The sequence below is a fragment of the Pinus tabuliformis genome, chromosome J (genome assembly GCF_031772625.1).
Source record: "Pinus tabuliformis cultivar Carrire ecotype Pingquan chromosome J, CPIR1, whole genome shotgun sequence".
Lineage (NCBI taxonomy): Eukaryota > Viridiplantae > Streptophyta > Pinopsida > Pinales > Pinaceae > Pinus > Pinus tabuliformis.
Window position 1 is genome coordinate 391,643,944 of NC_142295.1, and position 15,239 is coordinate 391,659,182.

Genomic DNA, 15,239 nt, shown 5'->3' on the forward strand with positions numbered 1-15,239 from the left:
GCACTTCATCGTGGAGTGTTTTGCCTATGAGGACATTTGTAGTCAGTTCAATAGCAACTTGAAAGTGGACAGACTATGTGAGCTATTTGTGGAAGGAAGGCTTCACAAGACGGCAAACTTTTTGATCATGATTCATGCCAAGAGGGTTGTTATAGAAAGAAACTTGATTGTGTGATGTTTTATTGGTTAGATATTTGGGTCCCTTAGACCGTTTTGGTCTCATGGACATCATTAAAATTCTTCAATTCAATTTAATTCATGAGATGATCATCATAAGACATCTAGATTCTAGATACTATAAGTCTGTAACAATAATTCGCTAAGCTTGTGGTTCTCTCTTTCTAGTAGTATCACGAATTGAATTCTTTGCAATAAGGACAATGTCTAGGGTAGTTGTAGGGCAAATATGCACATCATGCCTTGGGATTTTGGCAAGGTAGTATTTCAAGCGGGTGATTCTGCCAAACATTTCCATTCCATAGAGCTTGCACCTTAGATTTGCTCTATTATCATCCTCACATGGCTCACCATACTCCCACATTTGATCCAATGGCTTTGCCATTTTGTAGAGCTCTGATTAAACTTCCAGGTTTTGGACCTACCACACAAAACAAATGTGGAAAATCAAAAGACAATAAGAAGAGGTAGACTCTAAATTGATAGTATAGACCAATGTTGCACGAAGAGGGGACGAAACTGGGACCTTTTTTTGGAAGCGGGGACGCAGCGTCACTTTCCAAACATCTAGGAAGCGAAGCATCTCAGAAGCGTCTATTTTATATATATATATATATATAAGTTGCAGAAAGAGGGAACGAAACAGGGACGTTTTTTGGAAGAGGGGACGCAGAAGCGTCATTTTCCAAAAATTTAGGAAGTGAAGCGTCTCGGAAGCGTCTACCATATATATACATATATATATATATATATATATATATTGCATTTATATTCAAAACAAACATCCCAAATACCAAATTAGTTGTAGAAGACAAGAAAACATGCATAATTTTACATAAATCAAGATAGATATGGCATCCATGATTCCATTGTACATCAATGATTAATTATTCAAGCATCAACCATGCATATTCTAGCAATTACAAACATACATCAAATTTTGTATGTTCGTCTTCGCCCCTTGTCCCCGCCCCTTGTGTTATCCTTTAGTATGTTCGTCTTCACCATTCGATTTCTTGTCGGTTTGTTTAGTAATCTTATTTAATTCCCTTCTGGTTTGGTAATAAGCGCAGGTTCGTAAAATTTTATTATATAATTAACTTAATTATTATTATAATAACTATTATTATTATAGGTTAGTTAACATTATAACTATTATTTATTATTATTATTTCTCAATAACTATTAATAACTATCAACAATTGTTCTCCTAAGGTTTTAATTAGAGAGATTAGATTATTTAACTAACTTCATTTGTTAATCTTCTAATAAACCATTTAGTCCAAATAATATTACAATATTGAATATTTTAATTATAAATATTATCTCATTTCTCCTCGGGGTTATAAGAGAAATGATTAAAAACTAGAATTAGTTTTTCTTTTAATAAACAATTACTTCTTATATAATATTAAGGGTTATTATTAAATAAATTGGGTTAATTAACTAAATAAGTTAGTTATTCTTCTAACAAATTATTTATTACATATACTTTTGATACTATATTAATATTTCAACCCTCAAATAAAAATTAATATTAACTTAACTAAATAAGTTAGTTATTCTTCTAACAAATCATTAATTGATTCATTCCATATACTTTTAATAATATAATTTTGATATTTGAGCCTTTGAATAAAATTAATTAAAAATATTATCTTAAACAGTAATATATTCTTCCTCCAAAGGGTTAATTGTTGAAATGATTTAAGTTATAATAAACCTTTCCAATTAATAATTAAATACAATTCATTAATAATAAAATAACTAACTTATAAATTATCTAAACTAATTCTCCCTATCCCTATCCCTCGGTCGAGTCAAGTCAAATATAGCCGTTGTCCCTATCCTTTGGTCTAGTCTAGTCAAATATAGTCGTTTCCTAGTCTATTATAGTTGTTTCTAGTCAAATATAGCTGTTGGATGATCTTCTCTCTCCCTATTTAACATGCAGCCATGATTTGGTTCTTCAACTTGTCCTGACGATGAACCACACTTGTTGGTTCGAAACACGTCGACAATTGATTAATAATGTGATTTACGCCGAAACCCCTATCATATACATCAAATTTTTAAGCATATTATAAAACATAAAACATTTAAGCATATTATAGAACATAAAACATAGAGCATATTATCTGGCAAGTGAGCAACTATCAACATTTGTCATGTCCAAAATCCAATAATAATGTTTACAAAATAGGTCACTTGGTCACCGCCAAGACAAAAAGGTTCAAATTCACAACAATTCTACAAGTCTAATGATTAATTTATGACAAAAGTAGTAAATTGTGAATATATCTACTAATATCTCCTCCTTCCACCACGAAGAGAATGTGGTGGTGGGCCTTCACATGGTGGCAATGAAGAAGATGGTGCCTGTGAAAGTTGTGGCACTGAAACTGATGAAGACAAACCCCCTATTGTTGGTGTTGAACCATGGAACCTGGGAACCAAGGGACGAGATGGGGGTGGCATATCAACTCGATCATCATCATCCTGGAATCGCTCAAAAAATTCATACCAAAATAAACCACTAGTTAACAAAAAAAATTAAAAACAGGAATTAGAGAAATGCTTTAAAAGAAAAATTCATACCACAATGGACATACCTGGATAAGAGCGTCCTCTAATTGCTCTAATCGCAACACTCCATCCTCCAAATTGGGCTCCTCTAGATTCTCGTCCCAAACCTTAAGGTCTTTATTAATTTTTGCATCATCACAGTAATGGGACAACAATCGCAAGTTGTAATGAACAAAAACCAAGCTCTTTGCCCATTCTAAACTCAACCTGTTCCTTTTAACACTGTGGATGAAAGAATAAGAGCTCCAACACCTCTCTGCAGAAGAAGTGTTTACCACCTGTGATAGCACCCGCAATGCCAAAGTTTGTAGAAGTGGAGTAGAACTTCCATGCATGTTCCACCACTCAAGAGAAGAAAAAGTCTCTCGATCTCTAATTACAAGCATGCTCCCAAATGGACCAGTATTAAGTGTATAGTTGCTCAACTGTCTCTGTACCATGGCAGCCTCCTCCTCATCAGGGACTAATTTACTCAATGCAATCATATATTTTTTGTGAACCTCTTGATCTTGGTGTGGTTTTCTCCTGCTCCCCCCCCCCAGGTGCTAGTATTGAAAGCCATGATGGATGATAGTATTTAGGTGTCAAAACATACGCTAATGCAAGCAATGGAACATTTAGCATTTTCCATCAGTTTTCCACCTTTACACGAATATAATTGTACAAGGTGATACCTCTAGGCTCAACAATGTCTTTAATCTGCCCCAACATGCTATCCATTTGCTCATACACCTCCCCAATTATTGGTCGATCTGAATCTCCAAACTTGATCATGTAATAAATTGGTTTGGTGAATTGCAAAACATATTTAACCTGTGACCAAAAGTACATGTCAAGAATAGTGCCCTTGGCTACATTAGCACCATCTCTATCAGTGTTAATTTCTTCCCAAGATTCAGCACACACCATATTAGTTAAAGCTTGTCTCACCTTCACTAGCCACCTAAAGGTGAGGTAATAACTAGAAAATCTTGTTTTTGCAAGTTTAACCAACTGTAACTTGGAGTTAATGCCATAGAAGTAGTTTTACCCTTGTATGCCCTGTGATGAATTTAATGAGTTGCTTCCCTCTCCTGTAAAGCTCATTAATCCACCCACATTCTTTATGCTTCACAATATCATGCATCAAAAGGTTCAATGTGTGAACCAGGTACACAGACCAAAAGATGTGTGGATGAGTACGCTCAATAACTTTTCTTGTTTCCTTCCAATTTGCTGCATTATCTATGATCACTTGAACCACATTATTCGGACTAACATCTCTGATTGATTGCAATAGGAGATCTGCAATGTTTTGGGAAGACGCACTGATGGAGGAGTCATGACATGTAATAAATACTGCACCACTAGCAGAAACACCAAGAAAATTTATCAAATGTTGGTCTCCAATATTTGTCCACCCATTTGATAAAATGGATACCCAACAATCTACCCACTCATTTGTAAAACATGTCAAAGCTCTTTGAACCTTTTCTTTTTCTATTTCTAATAACATTGTTCTAGCTTCCTCATAGTTGGGGGACTTGTACTCTTTTGGGGCTTCATTGATGGCCTTTACCATTTCATGCCAATAGGGAAAGCAAAGCACATTGAATGGTACACCACAAGCACAAAGAAATCGAACTATCTTTCCATCCACATCATCCCTCCCAGCAACATTCAGGAAATCCCCTATTTTTCTTTTACCTCCAGAACTTGCAGAAGTACCATGAGGAGATGAGCTACCAAAACTAGAGGTTGCACTTGATTCAGAATGAGTTTTTTGTGTTGCTTTTTTGTTGTGCAACCTCCTCTATTTGGATGTATTTTCTTCTTTGTTCAGCTGAAATGTTTGGGCAAATTTGTATCCCCACAGCACCCTTTTTATCATCATTGTCCATCACCCCACAAAGATGCCTCCTCACACGGGTATATGAACCACTAAATGGTTTTCCTCCATGACAACTATGAGGGCACAAAAATTTGTAGCTTCCACCACCTTTTCCCCCTTCAAGTTTGGTCACATAGTTCCCCAAAGGTGCTAATGCAGCTTTCCCCTCTAGTATTTCAATGTTCCCTTTAGGTTCATCCCCTTTCTCTTCAAACCCTTCCTCCTCATCATACATTGGGTCACGCATATGAAGACCACTATCCTCTTGTTCTTCTTCCCTTCTATTCCTACTCCCCCTTGCCATCATTAAAACCAAAAGTGGAATGATACGTAGAAGCCAAAAGAACACCATCTTGGAATATGGATATAGGTGGTGGACAACCTGCAATTAAATGAGAAAGTAGAAAGAATGGGCAAGAGTAGGAGAGGGAGGAGAAAAATACAAAAAATAATGTCAAAAAAATGAGGGAGTTTGGGCTTTGCACTTACCTCTTTAGCTCTTGTAGATGGGAGCCCTTCTTTACTCCTCCAAGCTCCTCCTCCTTCTCCTAGCGCCTCCTCGTTCACTCCTCCAAGCTCTCCTCTCTTTCTCCTCTCTTCTCTTCTCCTCTCTTCTCCAAGCTTTCATACAATAAAAGTGAGCAAATGAGAGATGAAAGGGTCTTTAATCCCTTCACTCCTCACCCTAACCCAAGATGGACCCACCCCCAACAAAGAAAAACAAAAAAACGGAAAAAAAATAAAAAAGCGCCACTTTGTGGCCCACGCAGCAGAAACGGTCATTTGCCCAGCGAAACAGTCGCGATCCGTACAGATCCGACCCAAAAACGTTGCAGATTGTACGGCCGATCTGTCGTACGAAACGCGGATCGGGCTATACGATTCCGAAATGGTAGGAACCGTATTTTTCAGCCCGATCCGCATTTCGAAGGGTGGATCGCCCACGGATCTGTACAGATCACGTTTCGGGCTTTTGATCTGCGGGGAACGTTTCCTACAACACTGGTATAGACTAATCTTGGAAAACAAAGAAAAGGAAGGTAATTTTTTTTACATACTTAGAAATAATAAATATGGATATGGTTCATTGGAGTAAATCTCCACTCCAAAAATGTTGAATTTGATGGCAAAGAATTCCCTTGTTTGCTTGATGAAAAATGGTCACAATGCCTGGCCCTTCAGATCTCAACCCTAGCTACATAAGTATTAAATCCTTCAATCAAAGAGAGAAAAAAGATGAATATCTAATGAATAGTGCATACCCTATACTAGATCTTGAAAAACAAAAAAAATGAAAGAGAATTTTTTTTACATACCTGGAAATGTGGAAATGGTATATTGGAGTAGATATCCACTCCACAAATACTTAGCTAATGGCAAAAAAATGTATGGAAATCCCTTTGTTCATTGTTTATAGTCAAGTCACAAAGTCACTATACCTCTTAGAGCTCAATCCCAACAAGCAAAAAATAGAAATGACCAAAAACAACCGAACCCGAAAACTTAAAAACGAATTTCGAAATACCATGGCGATAAATTGGTTCGACTCGCGATAAATTTCGATTTCCCCAAATTATCGCGATAAATATCGGTGATAATATTGGCACATGTGATTTTGGCAATAATTCTAATATTATCACGATATGTGCAACACTGCTCTTTTCCCTGGATGACACCATCAGGCAATGTATTCTTTCCTATAGAGAGATTAATGACTCAGATCAGGAGCCATCCCATTCCTCCCCCCCACTCTGTGTCGCACCCCAACACATCTTGACAACAACATTGTAAGCTTGACATGATTTGATATCTTTGATCTTGTAGTTTTTGCATCTGCGCTATATTTTGCATTTCCATAATCTACTTGGTTGGTTGTTCTTCCGTTGTTATTAGAGTAATGACAAAAGTTGTGGCAGAGAAAAAACACCATTGGAAAACCTCTCAGGGAAACCCAAGGGATGCTTCCCCAGGGAGATTTGAATTGGGCACTTATCACCATGGAACTAGCCAAACACCTAGCAACATTGGCAACAACCAGTTGAGCTAACCCTTTAGATTATATCTCATAGTTTTAAAAAGTAGAATTGGGCCACCTATCAAACCAGGTTTCGAATTGGAACCGAATCAAATCGGATTGAACAGGATTCAGTAAACTGGAATTGAAAAATGGGGAAATATGGATATGGTATACTGGAGTATATCTCCACTCCAAAAATGCTCAGCTGATGGCAAAGAAAACTATGGATTTCCCCTTGTTTGCTTGAAGAAAAATGGTCACAATGTTTGGCCCTTCAGATCTCAACCCTAGCTACATAAGTATTAAATCCTCCAATCAAAGAGAGAAAAAAGAGGTATATGTAATGAACATTGCATACCCTATAGTAGATCTTGAAAAACAAAGAAAATGAAGGAGAATTTTTTTTACATACCTAAAATGTGGAAATGGTGTATTGGAGTAGATATCCACTCCACAAATACTCAGCTAATGGAAAAACAATCTATGGAAATCTCTTTGTTCACTGGTTATAGTCAGGTCACAAAGTCGCTATACCTCTCAGAGCTCAATCCTAGCAAGCAAACAACCGAAATGACCAAAAAAAAAAACAAACCCGGACACTTAAAAACGAATTCAGAACAGCAAGGCGATAAATTAGTTTGACCCGCAATAATAACAGCGCGATAATATCGCGATAATTCCAATATTATGGCGATATATGCAACACTGGTATATATATATATATATATATATATACCCACAGGCAACATGAAATCTACATATGACCGCTTAAAGCAATCAAAACAGATATTTGCAGCATCTCACATCACCATTCTCTCCAAGTTCCTCTACTTCAATGAGTGCCTATAGATCTTGAATAATCATTCTATCGTAGGGCAATAATGTTATATTTCGGGCACATGGGCATTACGCTCAGTACACGCACACACACCAAATTCTGGTAACAGTCTCAAATTCACTCATTAACTGAAACACATTGATGTGCCTAACCAGAAACGAATTTAGCACAACAAACCAGCAATTACATCATGCACAATAAACACAAAATTTCAACCCCAAAATCAACAAGAATCTAGGCCCTAGGGCTCCCATACTAGGGAAAATGGCCATTTTACAATTCTTGGTAAAATGATAAATACAAGGGAAAACTTACACAGAAAAACCCTTGTCCTGACTCCTTACTGATGAAACCCTTCTCAATTTGCGTGCCACAATCTGCTCACTATACCAACCATAGTCTGCTCAATGTTGGCTACTCTTGTAGCTATCCAATCACTAGAAGTCAAAGGAAAACTCAGCCCTCCAAACTATGTTACTACTCAGCAATAAACTAGCCCTCACGACCTCCTTTCTGGGCTGCAAAATACACCTTTCAAGCCTAGGCTTGTCCATCTTTTGCTGTTGTCTTCTTCACAGACCTACAATCAGCCCTTCAACTTGGTGTTGCTAGCACCCTACAAGCTTCAGTCTATCCTTTTGCCTGCGATCTACCTCAGGCCCTACTGCGGCATCCCTTCCCTTTGCTACGACCTTCTCTACCAGCCCTCCCACAGGGCTCAGCCTCCCTTTTCTTGATATGTTGCCACACAAGTAGGGTTATGGCCCTCCCTCTTCCTCTTGTAGTCACAGCAAAGCAGACTCAACCTTCTCCTTGCCCTACTCGGCCAACACACAGAACTGCCTCCTAACAGGTCTACCCAAGACTGAGGCCTATTCAGCCTTCACAAACAGATCTGATACATACTCGGCCTTCTTTCCTCCACAAGACATCTTCTCTTGCTCTCTTGCCACAAGAATGAACCACTCAATCTTGTAATGAACCTCTCTCATTGCCTTGTATTTATATTTTTCCAATGAGAATACCATGGATCTATACCATGGGTTATCATAAACCAGAATACCATGGGTCTATGCCATTGGTTATCATAAGTTATAACACATATTGTCCACAATGGATTTTCAAGGCAAAAAACCAAAGTGTCTCAAATTTATTCTCACGCCCGAAAACAATTGCATGTTTGAGAAAACCTCTCAATGCTACAAAACATCAACAGCCCTTAGATCTATCAAGAGCTTTCCATTAACTGATCCAAATACCAAAGATCACGCCAAGGAAAAACAGCCTTCTTCTGTCCACATTCCCAGGGTTCTGATCAAAATCCAGACTTGCTAAAAGTGGATTTACAGATCATAAGTCTCCTTGTTGTAGCAAATCCAATGTTGAGAATCATAACTCAAACAGAAACTTCTGCACAGGTTCAATGTGAACATGTGAGAAGTAGTTTGAAATATTTTCTATTGATTATGAGATTGTCTTTCAGATTAATTACATCATTAAGATTTGGTCAACATTTTGAACCATCTAATGTGATTCACCTTTCTCCTGAAGATGAACCACACATTAGGTGGTTCAAAACGTCGACCAAATCTTAATAATGTGATTAATTTGAAAGACAATCTCACAATCAATATGGATCACAAAAGTCTAAAATCTATCATATTTTCTATTTCCAAATTGATTATATTTTGAAAGTCATTGTATTTTATATTTGACTTAATAAAAAGGTCAAAAGTTAAGTAACCTGACATGGGGATTCGGGATTCGTAGGATACCGGGATTCGAGATTCGTAAGATACGGGGATTCGAGTGTCGGATTCGAACACGTTGACACCTCGGAACAGGACACGTAGGATTCGTTATATATTATTTTATTAAAAAATATATATATATATATATATATATATATATATTAAAAATTAGATATTTCTTACACAAATGCTCATTGATTATACAAATTCATTGATTTCAAACATAGATCTTCACCTAGATGTTAGTTTTACTGTTTACAAAGTAAGTTAGTAACATTATAGCATGCATAGTACATACAAAATTCAAATACATGTCATTGTCACATAAATCATAAATCATAAATCAATGAATCATAAATTCTAAATTCATAAATGATAAATCATAATACATATTCAATTCATCAATGATCCAATAGGAGAAAGACAAGATAGTAAGATAAAGACACTGATAGCTGTAGTTTTCTCATTAAGTCGTCAAATCAAAATGTGTTACATAGGTAGTGCAATGCCAATGGCAAATAGAAATAGAAAATATAAAACAACTACAGATATACAAGCAAGCCTCAAGGCAGTAGGTAGCCCATGACTCATGAGTCATCAATCCTCATAGTCATCATCAGAATCAACATCAATGTCCTGATCATCATGGTCACCACTGCTCTCCTCTGCATCTTCCTCCTCCCCTATATCCATAGTCGCCTCTGCATCTACTGGTGTGGAGGATGGCCCCTCTACAATATCACCATCATCAAATCTAATTGGCTCTAGCACTGAATCATTGAGATCCATGATGGCCAATGCTAACTCAACACTGTTATCCAGACCTATACCATCAAGAAAGACATCCCACATCTTTGTCTTTCCCTTCAACCACTCTTCCCTCTGCTTGTAAATAAAACGAAGGTTGGTGTGCACATACACCATTGTCTCTGCCCTAACTGCTCAAGCCTGATCTTCTTCACACTATACAAATTCCCATATGTGCTCCAATTCCTCTCGCAACAAGAGGATGAAGTCACCTGAGAGAGTAGCCTCATGGCTAACTGTTGAAGAGGAGGGCTTGTTGCCCCATGATTTGCCCACCAAGAATAGGGCTTCTTAGCCCCTATGTCTCTAATCACATCATATCCTGCAAATCGACCAGTGCCAATGGAAAACTCTACAAAGGCATCCTCCACTTCATCAAGCAATGCTCTATCCTGAAAAACCCGCCTGAATGCATCTTTCCTCCCCTGTGATATTTCACCATCCATGTGAGGAGGGAATCTGTGGGAAGGTCCACCATTCAGCCACTCATGGTTGTAGTATTTTGGGTTCAATGAGTGAGCCAAACAATGTAAAGGTGTGCAATTCTTGTCCCATCTGCTGACAAGAATATCCTGTATAGTACCACAGAAGGCCTCTGGTGATGTCTTGTACTCGGGGCACTCACTCTGTAGAATAATGCTCCTCACAGACTCAATCATGGAATCTCATCCCTCATAAACCTCTCCTAGGATGGGTTTGTTTATATCTTCAAATCGAAGCAAAGAAATGATAAGGTCCATGATCTGAATAATTAGATCTACCCTCTCCCACCAAGCATCATCTAACACTGTGTCCTTCACTCTTTTAGAGGCTACTTGATCTGTCTTTCTCCAAAAAGACCAAAACTCACAAATAACCATGGCCCCAAGAGCAGTCTTGACCTCCCTCAACCTCTTCAACATGATGAATGAAGAGGCAAACCATGTATCAGCAATCTTCAACAATGATAGATTGATGTACTCCTTGTAGATAGTGAGGGCATTTGTATGATTTTGCACAAAGGTATGGATATGTTGTGCATCCTCAATAATGTTACCAATCCAAAGCACATCAAAAGCAACGGATTTCAGTGCTAAGTTCAATGAATGGACAAGGAAAGGTGTCCAAAACACTTTTGGATATTTAGCTTCCACAATCATATCAGCAGCCTTGCAAACAAGTGCATTATCTGTAATGATTTGCACACAAGAATCAACACCTACATCTTCAATAACTTTAATAAATAACACCCATAAATTGTGCATCCTTGTATTCTCCAATTGTATCCACTGCTTTCAAGAAAACTAGACCATTCAAGGAAGACACCATGAAGTTGATGAGTGAGTGTCATGTTGGATCTGTCCATCCATCAAAAACAATGCTAACCCCAGATGTTGGCCATGATTTGCACCTCTTTTTTTGCCTTCGTCAACGATGTGATTCTAAGCTTCTCTGAACCAGGAGGCACATACCATGATGGAGACCCGTGATATAGAGCTTGGCACATCTCAATAAATAGAGGTGAGTGTGCAACATTAAAGGATATGAAGTTTTGATAGAAAAAGAAGGCAATGGTGATATCAAACTCTTCTTGTTTCTCTTTTTGAAAATCTTGTCCATTGGACCAAGTGAAATTGCCTTTCTTTTTGCTAGTTGTCCCCCAATAGAACTCTCAAATGGAAATGTGGTGGTGCCTTTCCTCAAAAATGGAAGGGGGTCATCATTCTTGGTTTTTCTTGATTTTGCAACCACATTTGCCATACCAACAGTGAACTCTTTTTCCATTTCTTTCCTCTTTTGGAAAGGAACAGCTTTACAAGCTCCAACTCCACAACCTGGTAAAGCCAACAAATGGCCTTTCACACGGTAATATGTGCTTGTGAAAGAACTATGGCAAAAGTTGCATCTCCAATGCACATTGCCTCCTCCCTTCCCCTTGGTGCTTGACCCATCATCTCTTGTGAAATATTTCCACAAGGGATATTTCTCAATGTTGTCTTTAGGAGAAAGTCATCCCTCAACATTACTTGCAGCAGACTCTGATGATATTGGGGGAGGAGGGGCATCTCCAATGGGGACATTCTTCCCCTTCCTTTGCCCCATACCTGCTGCCCTTGATTGAGCCATGAATACTATACAAAAAAAAACAAAACATGCACAAATTTGTAAAAAAAAATGCATATACAAACTGTTGTAATAGAAATGCAAAAAAATAGAGATGAAATACACTTACCTGGTGCTTGAATCTCCTTGCCAAACGCTCCAAATCCTTAACTCCTTGCCCACAACTCACTGTTTGCAAAAAGGAATGAGAGAAACGGTAAAAAAAAAGAAAAGCGTTGTTTTAAAGTCCACGGGTTTCACTTTTATGGGATTCGAATCCCAAAATCAAGACACAATGTGTCCTAACAGGACACAACCGTGATTCAATCGTGTCCCGTTTTTGGATTAATTATGTCTGATTCGTAGGATTCAGACACTTCACCAGATTTGGACGAATCCAGTTTCAGAGGTCAAAAGTATTGTATTTCACTATTAGTCTAAAAAGGTGCATTTCATGTCTGCATGACTTGAACTAGGAGTAAAGCCAAAAATAAATTAGGGTTTTGTGCTCTATTAAAAGTACAAATACAGGTCAAGATAGAGGTTTTCACTCCACAATCACTATGAACAGTTGAATAGCTTGAGCAACAGAGAGAGAGAGAGAGAGAGCAGGTTGAGAGCTAAGGCAAATCTGAGCAACAAGCAGTTTTGCAAAGGTTGTTGTACAATTCCATACAGTCATACGAAACAGTTGCATGCCATCATACAAACATACCATATTTTCATCCATACATGTTGTGCAGACAATGAAATATTGATTTTGAACAAGTAATTACCTGTGTATGTGTAAAATTGATTCTATGCTTCCACTATTTAATTTCCAACTATTATGTGGTTGATGCTTGTAAATTCAGCAATTTACTTATTTAATAGAAATCATAAGGACGTCAGTCATTTAGGGGTGGAATTATCACATCCCAGACTCTCAAACATTTGTTTTGGGAATGTCCCTGGGAGACGGACTAGGTCCTCCAGCAATCAGCAGTGCGAACCCCCCAAGAAACGATTTAGTCGACAGTCTGCACTTGCCACCGGCTCTTCATCGGGCCAACCGACTTTATTGAATTTCTTCAGTGTTATTCATTCAGCCTCGGATGATAGGCGAGATGGGCCTGATCCTCATACCTATTAGCTCCTAGATCTTCTCCGCTAGGGCTAGATGTTGATTTACTTCATGCATTGTATCTTTTTTAGGAGACCGTTTGGTTCTCCCACTTTGTATAGACGTCATTGTACTCAACAGTCCCTTTGACCTACTTTGTGATCATTAATTAGACATAAATATAATTATCTTATCTTATCTTCACCCTATAGTGTTGGACAGCAGTTCATTTGTCTAGGAAACATACACTGGCGTGCAGTCTTGCCTCGCGATTGCAAGTTCATTCCCTTCTCAGCCAATATAGTGGTCGATGGCAGTGTATTCATGCATCGGTGCTGTATTTCCTACAGAGATTGCGCTTTTCAGACATTAGTTTTTGATTAGGTGAGTGTTCAAACCAAGGGCAAAGGGTTTTTGGTCATTAATAATGCCAGAAATGTTTCTGCCGAATGCTTATTCGGGTCCTAATGTAGGGCTGACTGCATTAAGGTAGCTGATTATCTTCGTTGTAGTGTTCTGATTCTTGTATAATATAACTGCTAGTTTCTCAAATGAAATAGAAGGAAAGCAAGAGGGAAAAAGAGGCCTGCAAATAATAAGACGATTTAGTAAGAGCACAAAAGATGGGGAACCTACTGTTCTGCCAGTTGCCTAGCTCGATCCTCCGGTCCAAACCGGGGCCGTGAGTCTGTGCAGAATAGAAAAGCTTTATGCTCTGTCTCAACTTCATCCCCCACGTCAGCACCTAAGGCATTATTCCTCACCCTGCTGTTCCCAAACTTTTCTCGTAATTTCCCTGAATCTTCTCCCTTCAGTCTTGCATTCTGCTTCCCACCGTTCCCCTTCGTTTCTAACCCGCCTCTTCCCATCCGCCGTCCAACATTTACCTTAAGCCCTGGTTTTGCATTAAAAACCATGGAATCCTCCTCAATTTTTTTCCTGTTGCCCCGGTCAATCGTAAAATATGGCTTCAAATTAAAATCGTTGTCCGTAATAAAATCGATCTTGACATTTGAAGCTTTAAAATTTTTTGAAGAAAACTCTTTGAAACGCACTTTCCTCTTAGAATCCCTGCTGTACGTTTCCAGCTTTTCATCGCCTCCCCTGTAATTTGCCTTCAAATTCATATTCTTCAAATTAATCCGCTTGTTGTCAGCAAATTCCGTTTTCTCTTCTTCATTGTTCTGCTGTTCTCGGTTGCGCTTGACATCGTCCATGACTTTGATGTAATCATCGAAGGCAGCTTTAAATTCTGAGTCCTCTGCAAATAATAATTCTTCTTCTGGAATTTTTTTTGTTTTAACGAATTGTTTAACATTCTGAGTTTCTTTTCTTTGGAGCCTGTGAGCAGTTCTAGCTTCGGGAGGCTTTCCCTTAGTGTTTAGCTGACGCTTAAGTTTTTCAGTGTCCACATTGATTGTACAACGAATTTTCTGAGAGGATATGTGGGATAAGCTGGGATTCGAACCCGAGAACCAGGAAAAATTTGAGCTCCCTACACTAATTGTAGAGGATAGAGGAGTGGAACTGCCAAGCGGAGACATATTAGGTTTTCGATAAACCAGTGAAATTCGATGCAGCTTGGCAGTTCCCGACTTCGTATTTCACTAAGTATGGCGTAATTCCTGGATGGTAGTGTCAAGCTCGGAGTTCGCACTGAGCAGATAGAACACCATATCCAGATATCCCGACCACGGCTGTGTGTAAATTTGAAGTAAAATCATTGGGCATTTGACGCAAAATAACGAATTGCAATCACTAATCACTCTAATCACCACACTATTATGGTCAATACTCTTAATGGGAATATGTTGGAGCGTAAAATCACTATTTGAAAAAATGGTGAAAGAGCCAAAGGGCAATTTGGTTTTAAGCAAATGCAATTTAACATTGATTATTGCATCATTTTTAGGTATTTCATCTAAAAAGTTTGAGACGTCGGCGAGGAGGTTTTTTAGTTGCTTCTTTGATTTTAAGAAAGTTTTTTACATTGCTTTTAGAGATAAGTT

At 38.2% G+C, this 15,239-nt stretch overlaps 1 protein-coding gene across 1 annotated transcript in view; it reads right to left on the reverse strand.

Moving 5' to 3' along the window:
• The window catches only part of LOC149227424 (pentatricopeptide repeat-containing protein At5g67570, chloroplastic-like), a 428,343-nt gene extending 413,305 nt beyond the window's left edge, over positions 1 to 15,038 (reverse strand). The window contains exon 1 of the mRNA XM_089377788.1: positions 13,867 to 15,038. Coding sequence (XP_089233914.1) covers positions 13,867 to 14,774 — 908 coding nt within the window. The 5' untranslated portion in view covers positions 14,775 to 15,038. The remainder of the gene's footprint in view (positions 1 to 13,866) is intronic.
• Between the last annotated feature and the right edge of the window lie 201 nt (positions 15,039 to 15,239).